This window comes from Thunnus maccoyii, chromosome 12 (genome assembly GCF_910596095.1).
Source record: "Thunnus maccoyii chromosome 12, fThuMac1.1, whole genome shotgun sequence".
NCBI lineage: Eukaryota > Metazoa > Chordata > Actinopteri > Scombriformes > Scombridae > Thunnus > Thunnus maccoyii.
In genome coordinates this window covers 23618341-23637608 of record NC_056544.1, presented here as the reverse complement: position 1 = coordinate 23637608, position 19268 = coordinate 23618341, and the positions used below count along the sequence as shown (strand labels likewise).

Genomic DNA, 19268 nt, shown 5'->3' with positions numbered 1-19268 from the left:
TGTCAAATCTCATACACATTTTCTTCTAATTATTTTTTTGCTTTCCACCATTCCTAATTCATTCTTGATGAAAGAGCATCGGCTGTGGATGTGCATTGCATTTCTGGTCATATTTGTTGTTTGATGTAGCATATTTCTTATTCCCATTAATAACTGGCCAAACGTAAACAGCGTAAATACTGACCTTTACCAGCAAACATCAAAAGGTAAACATGGCATCAATATTTCAGAAGGTCCATTTTCTCACCAGTGATGGAGGGAGAATTTCTTCATTGACATTAAAGGAATACTCCACCAAAAAATCTTTTAGGTATCAAATGCTCAGAGCCTGCAGACTTTAATCGTGGCTCTCTTAAAGGGGACGTATCATGCAATTATTTTCAATATCGATTCATCTGCAGATTTCCTTTATTAATCAATTTGTCGATAAAATGTCAGAAAATGGAGAAAAATGCCGTTATAAGTTCTTAAAGGCCAAAATGATGTCTTCAGATGTCTTGTTTTGTCTGATCCACAGTCCAAATCCAAAGATATTGAGTTTCAGATCATACACAGAAATAACAATAAATAATAACAATAACAAATGTAAAAATAACAAATTATAAAATAACAATCATGAGAGATTGTTTGAAGTAGGCGGAGCTAAAAACAAGCGAGCTGTCAATCAAAATGTCAGCTGCCACGCCCACACAGTCAAGAAATGGTCTAAACATGAAAATGAGCTGTTTTTGAGCGAGGTTTTCTAATAGTTATTAACATTTATTTTAACTCAGATTTTTGTGAATGCTTAATGAGACACTCAACTTTGATTTCATATATGCATTTTTACTATTTAAAGTCACATTTAAATTCTCACACTTGAGAAACTGCAAATACTAAAACGCTGATCAAAATCGTTGCTGATTGATTCTCTAAAGGATATACTTTGCTCCAGTGAGTGAAAACCACATAGAAGCAAAGTCCACAACAAACTTTCCTCATTACCACATCAGAAATAGACATGATGTTGTGCTGCTTCTCTCTGTGTAGTGATGATGATGTCTGGCATTCTTCAGCCCACCAGAGAGTCTCCAGACTCATTTTGACAGACATGACAGTTCAATATCATGATCCTGAGGTTTGAAAGTAATGAGTTTAGGGCGACAGCCATCGTTCATTTGATTAGATCACACGGATGACTCATCAAGAGAGTCTGATGTTGAGGATCATCAGAAATGGACCTTGTGCTGCTGCTCACAATCTCATCATCCTGCTCTGTCAGATGTCTGTACGATTTTAGCCGCACCAGATGTGGGGCTCCAGACGTAGTCCAGTGCAGACATTTGTAGTCATCAGAGGATTAATCCTAATGACTTTTGCAGTCCTCTGACTTTTAGTTTAGTTCCAAAATTTTAGTTTATTATGTGAAACTTCAAAAACTTTGTAGTAAAATCCAGTAAAACTTGCTTTTCATACATTCATATCAAGCAGAAGATGGAAGATTAAGATGAACTTCATTATTATCTCAGAGGGAAATCGGTTTGTAGTGTGTGCACAAAACTTAACATACACAATAAAAGAAACATACACACTAAGAAGAAAAAAGCTATTTAAAACAGAGTCCTGCACATGGCACACATCCTTCATAAAATACATAAAACTACTACACAGCACCGTCCAGCAGAGTACAAAGATTCAATGTGAGAGAAGACACAGTGCATCCCAGAAATATACACAATGCAACACCTTCCACTGTGCAGCACTAACTATATAGTACCTCTATGAGTACTGGGAGTTTTTCATGTGCAAGACATTCACACCCTTGTGCTGTGTTTGTGTTACGGAGTGTTAGGGCTGATGGTATTAAGGAATTCTTCGCTCTGTTACTTTTACCGCTGGGGGCCCAGAGACGTCGGTCTGATGGAAGGAGCTGAAGCTCACTAAACAGGGGTGTTGTGGGTGAAGTAGGTTCTCAATCTTTGAGATTGAGTCGGGTTTTGTAGATGTTGCTAAGGCTGTCTTGCTTAGTGCCTATTATTTTTCCAGCATTATTTATTTATTTATTTATTTATTCAAGATTAAGATTAACACTGTCTCCTAGAAACTGTGTTTGTATATTACGAAAGTGCAGAAGCAAATGAACTTGAAAAAGGAAAAGGAAACTGCATGTTTCCTGTCAACATAGTAAGAAAATGTTTATCTGGCAAGTTGCAAAATGTCGATACTGAACATGTGAATGAAACACCAAAATATCTGATCTTGCAGTATAATATCCACTAGTAGAAACTACAGCATCATTTAACTTTTTATGGTTATGTTTAGGCGCTGACAGCTCTCGGTTGATGTTTGGAAAAGATCAGATGATCTTGAAGAACAAGACATGTGCTCATTGACGTTTTTCATTAACATTTAACGAAACCACCATCTTTCACAAATCTTAACCAAAGTGCTTTTGTTTACCAAATCTAACCACACACAGGACTCAGGATGTGAACCTCAGTCTCTGTTGTCACCACTATCTCTACTGTAAACCGGTAGAGATTTGTCAAATAATGTAGATTTCACCATTTTATTTTTACCGTGGAGGTAACGCGGTTAACTCTTTGATATCTCTGTATTTTTGTGGACAATCTTGCATTTCAATGAGCAGCACTGCTTTATGGCAATATTGGATTTACTTGCAATGATGAGTTATTAGATCAATGTGATGATCACTGGACTGGCCAAAAACATCTGGTTATTTTATGACCTCCAATTGCATTTCTAGTAAATTACTCACATAATAGATTACTTTCCATATTTCCCGCCCAGATGGCATAATGACCCCCTCCTCTAGTACCACACTCAGACCACAAAATAAGGAAGACTTGCCATGAAAATCCCAGAACACCTCCATGCTCACTGGAGGATAAACTCATTTGATGCAACAGATTTTCTGGTCATTGCAGCCTCGCTGAGCTGCCAACATGAATCTTGAGACTTTAGGTGTTTTTGTATGTTTGTGTAGAAGTACACGGTTGAACATGTGTTGCTGTGTGTATTACATACTGTCACTCATCACCAATATACAGTGTCAACTGCCAGAACAAAGAAAAATAGTCTTCTTTTACAGATTTGACAGATTTTTACAGGTTTGTTTGTGTGTGTGTGTGTGTGTGTGTGTGTGTGTGTGTGTGTGTGTGTGTACTTGTTTTGTCTCCGTCACATGTGATCAATGCGTGCTGTGTTTCTCTCTCTCTTTCTCTCTCTCTGTCTGTGAGTCATCAGACCAGTTGGTGTACCCACATGCCAAGCTGGCTCGTCGTTGCCACCCAGCACTCCCCCACACTGACGGCATTTATTTAACACTAACAGAGCTGTGCTTCACTTGATTCACTGTCTTTTACTCTTCTGCTACTGTATGTGACTGCAGCTCCACTTAAATCCCTCTGCTAACATGTCTCTATTACAAACCTTTAGAAGTCAGCGTCAGAGCAACTCAAGGTCAAGAGCCAACAATAGATGGAAATGTCAGCGGAGGTCGTTTTCTGCAGCTCATGGCCTAAATTAGCTTTGAAGCCGAGCTGTTTTCTGATATGTTTTCTGGCAGTTGGCTGGATTCCAAACTGCAAATTGCTTCATAAAATACAACAATAACTCCTCAGTGGCATGGCTTGGGCACGAGCACAATACGTATTTCACACAGCATCATTTCAGATTGTTGACAGGGACATACATTTTGAATAATATATCTTCTCAGGGACTGTAATAGGATTTATTTGGACCTTTTTTGTCATCTCATCTGTCCTTCTCTTGTTGTTCTATTTCAATAACGACTGATTGTCATATAGCACATTGACTTGACTCATATGAGTAACCCAAACTTTATTGTCAATCCATAATATGCGCAGGACATGCAGAGGAGTGACATGTTGTTCCTCCAGGGCCACAGCGTAACATATACTGTATGACAGACAGTTGAGGCTACTACTGATGCAAGACTACTGAATTTGCAGATGGTAGACTGCATGACAATTAGACAGCTGACAATCTGTACGAGACAACAGACAAGTGTGCACAATACCGAATATAAAATATGATATATACATAACAATCAATACAAAATGTTCATATTAAAGTTAGAGTCAGTCATTCTGGAGAGAGATTGTTGATATTTGAATTCAAAGAAATACACCCCTCCTTTCATGCGTCTTCATGAAATTCATGGATGTGCATTGACAACGACCAAAATAGAAAAATGGTGGCATCCAGAGCGATGTGTCAGCTGTAGAGTGACTTCAGTTCTTCTCACAATTTATCACGAGGGGAAAAAAAACTTTGTCTCATATGAGCACAACAGTCCATCCAAACTCTCCGCCTCTCTGCAGCCCCCCCACTCGTCTCTCGACCTGCGTTCAGCGTCTCTGCTCTCACCAGGTTGACTGACAGCAGAAATTTACTGAATCAAAATAGTTTGCATGTCGGCTCCACAGGAAGAAATCGACAGTGTTTGTATTTATTGATTCGTTAATGCACTTAATAAGTTCAAAACACATATATAGCAGGATACTTGTGTGATTTAAACAGCTGCCTGCTCAGATTACGCTTCGCTAAATGTGACAGAAACAGACTCAGAGCGTAAAAAACGTGGGGGGTCTCCATGAGACTGTCTCGGATTCATTGTTGATTGATACATTTAATAAAATGGAAGCGTATCTGTTCCACGAGAAAACACTTTCTTTATATATGAATTGGCCACCGCCTCTCTCTCTCCAGTTCACCAGTCCTCCTCCATTATTCAACGAGTGCTGGAGACGGGAGACCGTCACAGACAGCTGCTCTGATGACTTCCCCCTGTCCTGTGCACCAGCACGAAAGCTAGCGGACCGTGAGGAGATATTCACTGAATTTGACAAAAAGTGTATTGAACAATCTCTCCTCAGAATCACTGACTCTACCTTTAAGGTGCTTATCATTGTATACAAAACACAAAATGTAAACATAGGTGTAGTTTGGCGCTAGATAGCACTCTGTTGTTGAGTGAGGATGTGGCAGTTGTGGGCTTGTTTCTGCACAGTGCATTCAGGATCCTGACAGCCTGAAGGAAGAAGCTGCTGTGAAAACCAATGTTTGTCTTTTTTTTTTTGCACTTTTAACTTCTTGAACAATGGCAGATTCCTCTTTTTGTCTTAACATGTTTACCACTATTACATGTCATGTTCAAATCCTCTGAGTATGATGGCTGTAAGTATTTGATTGCATCCTTTTGATTGATATGTTACTGATATCAGGACTTTATTGTTGTAAACATTGTTAATAATTTGATGTGTACGTGTTAATGTACACATCTACTCACACATTGTATACAGACTTTCTTGGTCTGACTATATCTGATGAAGTAATAATGCCAAAACATCATAGTTGTACTAAATAAATCTGTTATCTCTTCAGACGCTCTTTCATTAATACCGTTTTTACCAGCACGCTTAATATAATACTGAGATGTGTATAGACTACTTTGTGTTTCCGTACTGAACAAAAACAGAGCAGTTTCATTGCAGTGTGAGCATGAGAATAGCAATACACATTTCTATCCACACTACGCTGACAGACAGTCATCTCACGCTGCATTTATGTGCACATTAGATGTTTTTCTCTCAAATGTGAAGTCGGATGCTCAATTTTCACACTTTCAGTTGCATTTTAGTGGGAAGTGAAATGAAACACGGAGGTGATGAAGCACATAATGTATAGTTCAGGTGATAGGGTGACTGGGTTCTGCCAGTAGAGACAACAAATGCTAGTTTTATGTCCAATTTCCTGTAAATGGTTCACATGAACCATAATTTTAATAGTTATAACTGCCTAAACAGTTAATCATGATGTCAGGAATGTTGCATAATGGAGCTACGTCACAATTTTTGTACCACAAAATTCATCAGTTATCAGGTTTTAGGGACAATCAAGTTGCACATCCAGGTGGAAAACTCAATAACTTCCCTTCATACACCCACAACTGGCTGCTTGCATGACTGCTCAGTTTCTGTGTTTATTTTAAATGATCCATTAACATTTTAATTATGAATCCTCTCTATGTTGTGATTATTTGAAGAAGTGAGACAGCACTTCAGAGTCTATTAGGGGGAAAATATTTGATAAATGATTCCCTCAATTTGTCCCAAAACAAATTACAACTCATTAATTCAAATTATGAATTCGTGCACTAAACATAATTATTTGATTCCCTCCATTTGGTCATTTGTATCCTCAACACATTCTCTCAAATTAATAGTGTTAAGTTATCATGATACAACTGATTGTTTTCCATAATATCTTTGATGATACTGTTCATCATCCAGCTCAGAATATCTGTTCAAGGTTTTGCAGCACTTCATGGCTACAAGAGAATGAAGGGGGCAAATAAGTTATTAATTAAGTTATTAATTCCAGGAATAAGTTAAAGCTGCATATATATATAGATAGATAGATAGATAGATAGATAGATAGATAGATAGATAGATAGATATCAACAATGGGTCAAATGGGAAATTTGTAGTCTGAAAGGTGTCACTCATAGTGATAAACCCACAGAGAAATATCAGCCAACTCTGCAGTTCGTAGCTCTAAATGGAGCATTTTTCCATCTGAATCTCATTGTTTTGGTTTTATAATCCGCAACGTCACTGTGCTGGTTCAGTCTCACTGCTCTCATCAGCGTAGTTTTCAGCTACGGCAGACAGCTGACAGCCACTGTAGACGACCTGCCCAGCACCAAATGGCAGACAGACTAAGTTAAAAACTAGCTGGTGCAACAAAATTGCCAGATATTTCCCTCAGGAGTTGGTGGAGGCCAAAACAGAGCTAAAAATGAGTTAATACTAATATCGAACTGGGTCGGAAACAGAACTTCAAATAAATGCTAATGTTGCTCTTTATCTGCTGGATGTATTAATGAGTTACTGTTTGCTAACACATTTGCTGTATCAACTTTATAAAGCTTAATATGTCATTGTTTCTCTAAGGCTTAAAATCAAAATCAAATAATGCAGGTTTCAATTCATTGATTAGTCAATTGACAGAAAGTTAATATACAACTATTCTGATAATTGAATAATCATTTTAGTAGTTTTTAAAGCATTGGTTTCAGCTTCTCAAATGTGATGATTTAATGCTTTTCTTTCCTCATACAGTAAAGTGAATATCTTTGACTCTGGGAAATTGAAATAAGTATACTATTAAAATCAATTAATCGAGAAAATAATCAACAAATGAATCAATAATGAAACTAATTGTTTGGTAGGATCGTCCTGGTAGCTGAATGGTTACTACTTATGCCACAAAACCACAACGTCCCTGGTTCAGTTCCAGCCAGAGACCTTTGCCGCACGTCACACCCACCTCTCTCTCCTCTTCTTTCCTGTCTGCCTCTTCACTGCCCACTCTCCAAAAAAGTCCATAAAATGCCCCAAAAAATAAAATAATTGTATGTTGCAGTCCTAGTTTAATTTAAAATGCAATAATTGATCAGCAGAGCAGAGAGGAACTGCAGAGTTTGGTGATAATTGTCAATACAAGCGACTCCTTTCATTTCATACATAGTAATTGGATCCATTGTCAACATAAGAATATTTATTATTGAGGCTTTAAATGAGGTGGATTCAATTACTTAATTGAGGGAATGAGCTCCCTTATAATATAATAATAATAATAATAATAATAGTAATGTACATATAAATCCACACAAACATATCAACAGTGTACTAAAATCATTCATTTGGTACATTTCTTCATCCATGCAGGATTCTACATGTTTATCTGCTTCTGCTGTCACCAGACTGCTAACTCGTAGATTTTTTTAATGCTAACACTCGAGTCATTAGCAGGTCGTTTGTGCCAGAATGATGCAGATGGCCAAAGCTGAGGAGGATAACCATGGAAACCTGCTGAAATGAGACGCAGGGAGGTTGTTTTTTTTGATGGTGGTTACAAACATCTAAAAAAGTCGATGTGTACTTGAATCAAATGAATCGGATTTCCTCTTGAAACACATCAAAAGTGGGAAATGTCTTTCAGCCAGTTTTTCCGCCCTGGTTTGACTCTGATATGTGTTTGTAACTCTGTAATCATGATTCAGTGAATGAGGCTGCTGAGAGCTTCAGTCCTCTCCTCCAGACTCAGACCATGTGTTTGCTGCAGGGAGACGGAGGGTTTACACAGCAATCAGAAAAGAAAAAGTGTTTGAGAAAGACAGAATATGACCGTCTTGGTCTCGTTATTCTGCCAAATACCGCAGCTCTTTTTTAATGGTTTCTCTGCGTCTCCTTTTCCCCTTTGACACGCTTTGTTTTATAGCATTATATGGCCAAAAATATGTGAACAGGGGTGACTGGTTCTATGTTTTATGGTTTGGGTGAAACCTTTTTGTTCCAGTTCACTGAAATCTTAATGCTACAGAGAAGACCCTTTCTTATTTTAACATGACAGTGCTCCTGTGCACAAAGCCAGGTCCATAAAGGAAATGGTTCCCCCATGTTTGCTGTGGAAGAACTTGATGGGCCTGCACAGAGCCGTAACATCGACCCCATCCAACAGCCTTTGGGATGAATTGGAACAGCAAATGTGAGCCTGAGCTTATCGTCTAATGCTCTTGTGGCTTAAATAGGAGAAAACTCCTGCAGCCAGCCTCCAAAATCTTGTGGAAAGCCTTTCTAGAAGAGTTCCAGCAGGCTGTTATTGCAGCAGATTGAACGACTGGTTTTGGAAAAAGACGTTCAGCAATCAGGTGTCTAAATACTTGTGGCCATGTAGTGTATCTGTGTCCTTGTCTATCTCATGTTCAAGTTCAAATATGCTTTTAGTGTGCATTAGTTATTGTTGCATCAAGGAAATGATGAGAATATTAATCTGAATCTCTTTCTCTCTCAAGGTCGAGGAGGAGGAGGAGCTCGGTTATGCTGAAGGAACCACAGAAAGTGAGTTGATGAAATGACTGATTGTGTGTAGGTGTGTAAACATGAACCGCGTGACTTTTATAGGCTGAAGGTGATAACACAACACAATATCTGCTGATTTCAGGAGAAACAACCTACATTTTTTTATCCTCCTCTGCTTTCACTCACAAACTAACTAACTAATTCAACATTTCATCACACACACACACACACACACACACTGTTCCATCTCGGTAAATGCCACACATGTCATGTAACCGTTATTCACCAGATGCCTGAATGAACCCCTCCCTGCAGCCCTGTGTGTGTGTGTGTGTGTGTGTTTTCAGCATGGCTCTGCATCAACAGTATTGATTGTGTAATGGAGGGGGAGGAGGCCTCATCTGTTGATTCACTGTTGCCAGTTAGACCTGATGTTTATCTTGTCAGCTCGCTGTCGCTGCACTAACAGAGGACAGAGAGGAGGAAGACGCCCGTCTGATTAAAAGCAGAACAAACACCGGCCTGCAAATTTGCATGAGCCACGTTTATAAGATGGAATATGCAAAAGTCTCATATTAAATACGGGTGTGGTCAGAGGCTACTATACACTACACTTAATACACTCGCTTAGTCTCTTAGTGTATTAAAATGTGATGTAATCTGCATGTTCATGCAGAAAGTATGAACTGTTCACATATTTCACATTGCATTACAAACAGCATTCGTGAGCTTACTTAAATATTCCCATCCAGACATTTTTTTAAGATATAAAAATACTCTGCTTTGAAAAATTATGTGTCTGACATGTTTTTCCACAAAAAAGTTAAATTACTAATTCATTATGACATCTTCTCCTTCTCCAGAATATATGATCATACAAATAATGTTCGTCTCCAGATTTTAACTAGTACACACAACATGTCTTCTACTTCACTGAAAAGTGTATTATCAGTGAATGTGTACTGGAGGCTAGTTGTGATGTGTCACAAATCATGTTTGTTGGTTAAACATGTCAAACTGAGTTTTAAGATGAGCGCAGAGAAATGTTCCCCCCCTTCGGCAGATGAATGTGAAAACAACTTTCCAGTGTCAAACTCTGCACATACATCATCATAATGTCTTTTCACGTCCCGGAGCAAACGCTGTTTACTATGAAATATGTAATTGGGACACAACTTCCGTTTCTTCCAAACAAAAGGCTCCTGCTGTTGGGAAGACATCACTTCCGGTTCATGAGAGGATATTTTTCAAAATATTATTTTAGATGGAAATGTGACAATTATTGCTTTAACAGGTTGTAGGTTACTGTCGCAAGTTAACATAAAGGATTTTACATGGAGACATGCTATAAAATCTTTAATTGACACAGTAGTCTATTAGGATCCGTCACACTGATACTTCAGTCAGTTTGAGTTGAGAAGATGAGCTGTCACTGAGGTCAGTGATTATTAAGAGTTTAACAACTGCCAACACTCATTTCTCACAGCAGACTCTTTCAGCTGTCATAGCAGGAGAAGCACAGGTGTAATTAAGACATTAACGATGTCACCGGCACACCTAAATGGAGCAGTGTCCTCAGTGTAATTAATTAAACCTACCTCCGTGTTTGACAAGTCAATGTGAAAAAATGAAATGTGTTTCTGGGGTTTAATTTCTGTATTCTGAGACAAATCAGCATCAGATATAGTACTTGATGTAACAAGTTGAAGGGTTAAATGATACTTACATATTCCTCTCCCCTAGAGTCAACTTTTTGGTTGTAACCTCTGCTGTCTGAAACATCTACAGCGTTTAGGTAGTTCTTATCACGCTGATGTTTGTCCAAGTGCTCATTTTTTCTGATAAGTCTGTTTTTAATTAGTTATTTGACGATATAAAAAGGGGGTGTGACATGATTGACAGCTGTGACAGCCGCTCTAAAAACCTCTGTCAGGCGGCTGTCAGCTGAGGGGGCGTGTCCCACGGGCCGTCATCCTGCCGCCCGACTCTACTGCTCGACTCGACTTTGGCTCCAAATGATGTTACACAAGCAAGATGGCAGCTCCAGGGGAGGAGATATTTTGACTTAACCTTTGCATAGCAGCGGGAAGTGGAGACGCGTCATCCATATTTATATACAGTCAATGGTGGTTTTCAAATATACTAACATTAAAACAGAAGAAATAAGCAAAACATATCAAAATCACTGTATTAAAAATGTTTTGTATGCAGTAATACAACAGCTCATGACAACACACGGTTGCCGGTTGTCATAGTAGCGTGACACAGTGTGTGGCAGGACAAAAATCTTCTTATGAAGGGGGACCGTGGGTTTATCAGACATGGTGTTTATTAAAGGCTGCTAAAAAACAGAGATATTGAATTAATACTCTTTATCTAAACAATGGGAGAGAGCCACACAACATACTGTTAAGTAAGGCTATGTTCCAATTGCGTTATTATAAATGTCAACGGTTCGAATGCGGTCTGGAACAGAACCCAGAAGTTCCTGTTTGACTTAATATCAATCAATTTATCATTTAGTGAACAAATACAAAGATATAAATGTTAATTATTGCTGTCTGTGTGTGTGCATGTACTGTACATAATGTTGCGTGTATGTTGATCTGCACCACATATTAAACTCTAATTTATTTCCTCTGACAGGTTATTGTACAGACCAGAAGAAACCAAAGGTCATCTTCTTGATGGGTATGTACGTGTAGTAGAGCTCAAACACACACACACACACACACACACACGGAGGATAATAATGAGCAGCTGCTGACTGCTCAGCTGGCCGGTAGTTAAACTGGCCTCATTCATACGAACACACACACACATACACACACACACTGAAAGGAAAGCTATGCAGAAAGACAGAATAGTACTGATTAGTCGATCAGACATTTTTCTGCGTCTTTAAAGAGAACCAAACTCAGACTGTAGCTCTGATGAAAAAAGGCTGCGTTAATGGCCGGAGGGGAAACGACAGATGTCTGTTCTCAGAGGGTCCCACTCATTTCATACAACAGAAGGAAAGTTAATGAAGCAGTTTTTTAACCTTTCAGCTGAAAACTTTGGGTCATGGCTTGTTTCACCACTGTTCATTAAACAAGACATTGATTATTATGTGTACAGGGTTCAGTTCCTTCAGTAAAATTAGTGATACCACGCTGGTGAAATACTCCAGGCTGGATGAAAGTTGCATGAAACTTCACTCGTGTAAAAATATCAATACTAGAATTAGTTTTAGACACGACAGTAACATTATCATGTTCTACCTAACTTACTGTATGTAGTTGATAATGTACTATTAATCTTGTGCTATAGCTATTGCACACATCAGTTTATTTAGGTGCACTTAGCTAAAACTAATGCAGTCTAATACATCAGCCTTGCAATAAATCGTTCCTTTATCAAGGTTTTAATGTTCAGTTTTTGTTGAACCTGTTTTAGAGGTGTTGATTCAACTTAAAGGACAAGTTCACAGTTTTTCAAGTCTGTCTTAAACCAACAGTCAGGTGTTTTAAATGAACATTGAAACAGGTTTTTCTTGCTGTAATCATTCCTCCAATGTAAGTGATGGGGGACAAAATCCACAGTCCTCCTTCTGTGCAAAAATATATTTAAAAGTTTATCTGAAGCTAATATGAAGCTTCAGTTGTCCAAATGAGTCGAATCAAATAGATATCTTTCAAAGTTACAACATCTTTTTAGTGCCAAAGTTCCTCTTTTTGTTACTGTACTGAAGCTCAACAGGGAAACACTGTCGGAAAAAACACAAAGAGGGAATTTTATGCAGAAAAGACAAATGTAAATGTGTCAGATATCCACTTGATATGACTAACTCAGACTGCTGAAGCCTCATATAAGCCTCAGATAAACTTTCAAATGCATTTTTGTACAAAATGACGATGTGTGGACTCACTGTGGATCCTCACTTACATTAAAAGTACATTTGAAGGAGATCTTTTAACAGCCAGTATGAACAGGAGGAATAATTACAGCAAGAAAAACATGTTTCAATGTTCATTTAAAACACCTGACTGTTGTTTTAAGACAGAAAACTGTGAACCTGTCCTTTAAGTTATTTTTGGAGGATGTAGTTTGTGGTGCTGTTGAACTGTCCTCAGTGATACACTGAGAGGTGTTTTTCCACTCAGTAATATAAATGGGGTGGATGAAAGATTAAAATCATCTGTCTGTGCAATTTTACAGCTTTATAAACTACAGTCTCCAAAATAACCATAAAGTTGAATTAACATCCTTAGAAAACAATTTCAACAAAAGCTGAACATTATACCTTCTATAAAGGGTATCTTATTCTTGCAGGGATGTTGTAATAGACCACATTAGTTTTAGCTACGTGTACCTAACAAACTGGCAACTGAGTGTATGTTTTACCCTGATCAGACTATCATCATCATCATCATCATCTGTCATGACAATCATATAAAATTGCCATTTTATTTCCCTTCATTCAGTCAGCCTGACATTGTGTTCATGTTAGGATCGAGGAAATACGCTGATTTTAGAGTAGTTATCTCTGGAAATGGACTCACAACAACCTGCACAGCTACGTCTGCCTCGTCCACACGCTGTTTTTGTGGAAATCTCTGCCACAGGAAGATGATGTACTCTTTTTTTTAATCCTGCTTACAAAGCTATGATTGGTCAATTGTTTCTCCAAGCGGAGGAAACATCACCAGACATATTTGAATCACTGAAAAAATGTGGCTGACAATAAAGGTTTCTGGAACCACAATAAAGATCCAGCTGGGATCAGTAATGTTATCTATTTTAAATAAATATTTGGGCTGCCATCAGTATGCAGGCACTACTTTAGGCAACTAACAATAATTTAATCTCCCAATTATTTTGTTGATTAATCAACTAATCGTTTGGTTTATTAAATGATCATCATGATGTCCTAAAGCCCAAGGTGATGTCTTCAGTGCTTGTTCTTGGTCTACAACCCAAAGATATTCAATTTACTATCACGTGTGTCAAAGAAAAGAAGCAAATCTTCACAATAAAGAAGCTGGAAACAATGAATATTCTGCATTTTTGCTAGAAAAATTACTTAAACGATTAATTGATTATAAAAAATAATTGCCAATTTATCTTCTGTTGTTTCAGCTCTACATTACTTTTTCTCTAATGTTGGTTTCCAGTTGCCTTTTACCTATAAGTGACGTGCATCCAGCACTGCCTAAAGGAATAAAAACAACCTTCCCTTCTAAAATGTACTTAAATAAAACATATCACACAACAAAAATACACAAATATAAACAGTCGCGCCTCAAAATTGTGCTCAGGTGCAACAGATGAGTAAACATACTTATCTATTTTCCCCCCTGTGGAGGCAGTGTGTGATGTTTTTTTGTGATCAATTAGTATGCTGTGATTGTGCAGTGAGGCAGCGTAGCCCAGTCTGTTAGTCGAAGACAGGACAGAGAGATGAAGGAACACTCAGAGTCTCCATTAACCACCACTCACTCTGCTACAGTGGAAAAACACTAAAGAAACAACCATTAAAAGATTACTTAATGAGTACTGAGTGTGTGTGTGTGTGTGTGTGTGTGTGTGTGTGTGTGTGTGTGTGTGTGTGTGTGTGTGTGTGTGTGTGTGTGTGTTTGTGTGTGTGTGTTCGCTGTCACACCCAGGCAGATTATAGATCAGATATGCATGTTGGTGTTAAAACCCCTTTTCATGGATACTCACAAGACAAATCCCCTATGTTGAACCAAACAAAGAGTTTTTCTCAGCAGGAGCAGATAATTGGTGGAAAATGTCGTATAACAACTGTCACCTAGACACAAATCTGTCATCATGAGCAGATTTTATACCGTTTAATAAAATGTCAGCCATACTGACTATACATAATATAGCATAACAGATTATACATAATTTCATTGTTTACACCAAACTGTGATCATAGTGTCAGCCTGAACTGAATTTCATCACAGCCAGAAATGGTTTTCCACTCCTCTGTTGGAGACTTTACATGATTACACGACTTATCTTCTTTCTCTCAGCTGATAAGAATTTAGCAAAGCATCGGTTTCTCCTGCTGTGGGTAACTGCTTTAACTTTTGATTGTTTCTGATGCACTGAGCTGTTATTTTCACGCTCTAACCATCATCATCATCTCCTCTGATTTCTCTAACTTTTTAATACCCACTTCTCTGCCTGCAGGATGTTTGTAGAACCAGCACTAGTCTGCCAACAGATACACTTATTGACATTGGTGCCTGACAGGTAGAGTAAAGTGGGTTTTATATTTTTCACTGAAAACAGCTGCCTGCTGCGACTGGAGAGCGATGAGAGTTATTCAAAACAGTTAAAGGCGCAATGTGTAGAATTTAGGGGCATCTAGCGGAACAGACTTGGCAGAAATGGAAAATAACATTCATAAGTATGTTTTAATTAGTGTATAATCACCTGAAAATAAATATCATTGTGTTTTTGTTACCTTAGAATGAGCCCTTTATATCTACGTAGGGAGCGGGTCCTCTTCTACGGAGGCACCGCCATGTTTCTACAGTAGCCCAGAATGGACAAACCAAACACCCGCTCTAGAGAGGGCCTTTCGCGTTTTTCATGAGTTTTGTGGCCACCATAGGTTCTCCTACATGCTTGGAAGGGGAGGGGTATTCATTTGGTTGCAATCTGTAAGGTAACCACCAGTTAAACTGTCAAACCCCAAAATATGAGCTGAAAAGCTTTCCGTTGAGCGTAAGGAAACTACAAGCTTTAAAAATATGGTGTCTTCCTACCTTGAAAGAAGCTTGGCTGTCCAACAATCTTCAAAAACTTCCAAATTGTCCAAATTCATTGTCAGGGTTGGACAATCAGAAGTAGTCTGTTTGTCTTCATTTCGGTGGAACACCCCCAGAAAGGACGATGGATGTTGAATCTACAAAACTGTTTTGGACACAGCTCTGCCACTGCACAGTTCTGGGAAAACCGGACACAAAAATATATAAAAATCACATGAAAAGGTTTCTGAGATGCTTTATTCTCAGTATTTTTATATTTTCAAGAGCCTTTTTATACCCAAGTTACAAAGTGTTTCTCAACAAGAAACAACTGCAAGAACTAAATAATGTAGTGGAAGTGAAACTAAAAATGACTCCTAAACTATGTGACACAGTCAGCATGAATACAGTCAGTGACTTAACTACATTATGACTCATATGTTCGTGTGAGCAGGGAGGTCTACCTGACAAAGTGAAGCTTGCCTGTATGATCAGTTTTGTTCCATCTGAGAGGACAGGTCGTCTTTCTCACCACCTCATGCTGACTTTGAAAAACACTGGCTCAAGACTCCCTGACGCAGCATAATGACCCTTCACTTCTACTGTACATAATATGTTCTTGTCCCCTCGCCAACACTGTGTCCCTCCGATGCTCTTTCCTCAGCCACCTCTGCCGCTGCTGATGTGTGACTTTGGGGGAGATGCAGGTAACCTACCAGCTATTTATAAATCTATCATTAAGCAAGACTGTCCTCGCAAGAAAAAACAACACAATAAGTTACAATGTCAGTCGCCCAATGACGACATATTGTTGCATTTTAGTGACAGACACCATCTAGTGGCCGTAGTCATTATGACCCGGAGCAGTGGCACAGTTCAGATGGTGTAAATACCGATGTTCATTTCATGTTTCCAACTACAAGTCGGGACAGTTTTCCAAAAACTTACGATCACTTCCTAACTGTAACACTGTGGTAACAAAGTGATCATTTCATTATTTACTATGATCTTTATCTAATTATTCCTTCCTTCCTTTTTTACTAATCGCCAATCAAAATAAAAATAACAACAATAGTAATGTATATTTTGCAATATGCACACAATACCCAAACCTTTTTTAATCAATAAGTGTGTGAACATTTACATTTCAAATTATTATGAATACATGTTTGAAAAATAAAAATGAACAAATTCAAAATGAGGTGGTAACCACTATATCAACAATATATAAACCTCTGTTTCCAGTCTAAGACCAGTTTGTATTATTCATCTAGGAGAGTTAGGGCCTACCATGTGGAGCAAGGTTTCCACATTATGGTCTGGCTTCTTCTCCATAGCAACAGTGGCTGAGGCTCATGGGTATTGTAGAGTCTTCCTCTATCCAAAACTGACAAAATCAAAGGAGAAATAATTAAAACTGACGGCCATAACATTGACCTGTCGTATTGTTGCGTTATCAAGGACACTTCTGTGTTGAGAAATGTTGAAGATATACCATTAAAAGAAAACCTTAACATGAGTATTGACAGTAGGGAAAATTCTTATGGATGGCGGGTCCTCGGTCCTCCAGTGGGACTAATGCTCAAAGCGTCTTAAATCACTGCGGGTGGGTTAACGATGGAGTTAGTTGAAAGCCCGGTGCATCTCTATGCAGACACCGAAGGATCTGTATGTTAAATTATAATTCAACATCAACAACAACCAGTAACATCTGTTAAAAAAGCTAATATATGCATTTCTGTTTCTAAAACCACTTTGATTAAAAAAAGGTGGGATAGAGAAGTTTTAAACTATTGGGGGGAACGTTGAAGGAGTCTTCTGTAGTGGTGCTTACTGATAATGCCTGAGGGAAATGCTAATGTGAGCTTTCACTGCTGTCTATGCTTTTAGTTTTTTCCTCTTCTCTCTGTACTCTTGTCTCTCCTTCATGTTCTTATCCCAGTGCTCTTTCACTTCCATCTTCCTCATTTATATTTCTCTCCTCTCTGCAGAACCATTTCCAACCTCGTAATCACACTTATGTTTGAGTAGTGAAAAATCTGCTGTCGGTGTGTGAGGTAATGCAGTCGTTTCCTAATGTGTAATGTAATCATGAAATAGCAATTTTGCTTCTTTGGTGAGAGCCAAAATTTTGAGAGTATGAAGAATGTCATTAACAAGCAGCGACCACCACAGCTGAGCATGAAGAGATAAGGCTGCTGTTATTCTATATTTCTGTAATTATCGTCAAATCCTATGAAAAGACCAAAAACCTACAATGGTTTAAATTTGTCTCTCAACACTTTGTGATCTTGTCTGTGGCTCTCAGCCCCGAGAACATTGGCTCACATCGGTAGTTTCGTTTTTAAAAAGGCTCAGTAATTTCCTTTAAAAAGCTGGGCAATGTAGTTCCAGCAAACATTACTCAAACAGAAGTAAATAGTCCATTTGTTAGGGATTATTTTCACTCGTGAATTAATACACATTTGGAGTTCTAGTGTTTATTTACGGCAGCAGGACGGCGTTTGAGAGACTGAACTACAGAGTATGTGATCGTTGTTATGAGGAAGAATTTCACACAGTGTAAATGTTTGCCTCGCTGATTTGTTTTTAATGGTTTTTAGATAACAATGGAGCTCTATGGCACAGAGAAACTCTTAACTTTCAATTCATTGTTTGATTTTGGTCTTTTCAGGGAATTTGTCGCCAACAGTAAACTTTAAAAGATAAGGCTGGCGATTTTCTATATTTTTCTTTTTGTCAACAAATCTTATGTGTAGAGTCAAACCAACAATTAACTCATGCTAATTACAAGTATTGTGTGTGTATCCAAAGCCTGATATATCTTATTCCTCTGTGCCGTAGGCCTTTGTTGTTGTCCAAAAACTATTAAAAACACACCAATGAGTCACACCGCTGCACTGGGTGACGTGTTCCTTCATCACAAAGAGTTTGGGCAAGAGTTTCGTGATATGTAGCACAACATGTTAATGTAACCGTTTCTACACAAACCAAACTGCCCAAACTCTTTGTGATGAAGGAACATGTCACCCAGTGCAGCGGTGTGGCTCACTGACATGTTGTTATAGTTTCTGGACTACAACGGAGGCACAGAGGAATAAGATATATCAGACTTTGGATACACACAATACTTGTAAGTAGATCAGTTCATTGTTGGTTCGGCTCTGCACATGAGATTTGTTAACAATAAGAAAAATATAGAAAATTAACCAACCAAGTCCTTTAACCTTAACAGGCAATGAGGAACTGCCTAAAGATGTCGTTTTCTTCCCTCAAGAGGTTACAGGTTTAATTATGTTGACAGGATTAGATGATTAGTCCAGAAGGCAATTTACTAAAAAAAATAATAAGCACAATTTTCATTTAATAATCATTTAATTGTTTTAGCAGTTAGCAAATCAAAATGCTAAACATTGGCAGCTTTTCTCACATTGCATTGTTATAAACTAAATGCCTTTGGGGGTTTTAATTGTTACTCAGATGATGATGGATGGATTCTATTATAGGCTAAACAATTAATTAATAAAACCAAAGAAAGATTGATAATAAAAATCATTAGCTTGCAGTTCTTTCTGAATAGTTAACTATTCATATCCCATATGAGATTTTTTACATTTTTCTCCCATTAAGAGGA

General features: G+C 38.1%; 1 protein-coding gene across 1 annotated transcript in view; it reads left to right on the top strand.

The window, feature by feature from the left end:
* Positions 1–19268, top strand: part of ak5 (adenylate kinase 5) — a 99922-nt gene that overhangs the window by 63952 nt on the left and 16702 nt on the right. Inside the window, exons 9-10 of the mRNA XM_042429036.1 lie at positions 8885–8930; positions 11538–11582. Of these exons, the coding sequence (XP_042284970.1) occupies positions 8885–8930; positions 11538–11582 (91 nt within the window). The remainder of the gene's footprint in view (positions 1–8884; positions 8931–11537; positions 11583–19268) is intronic.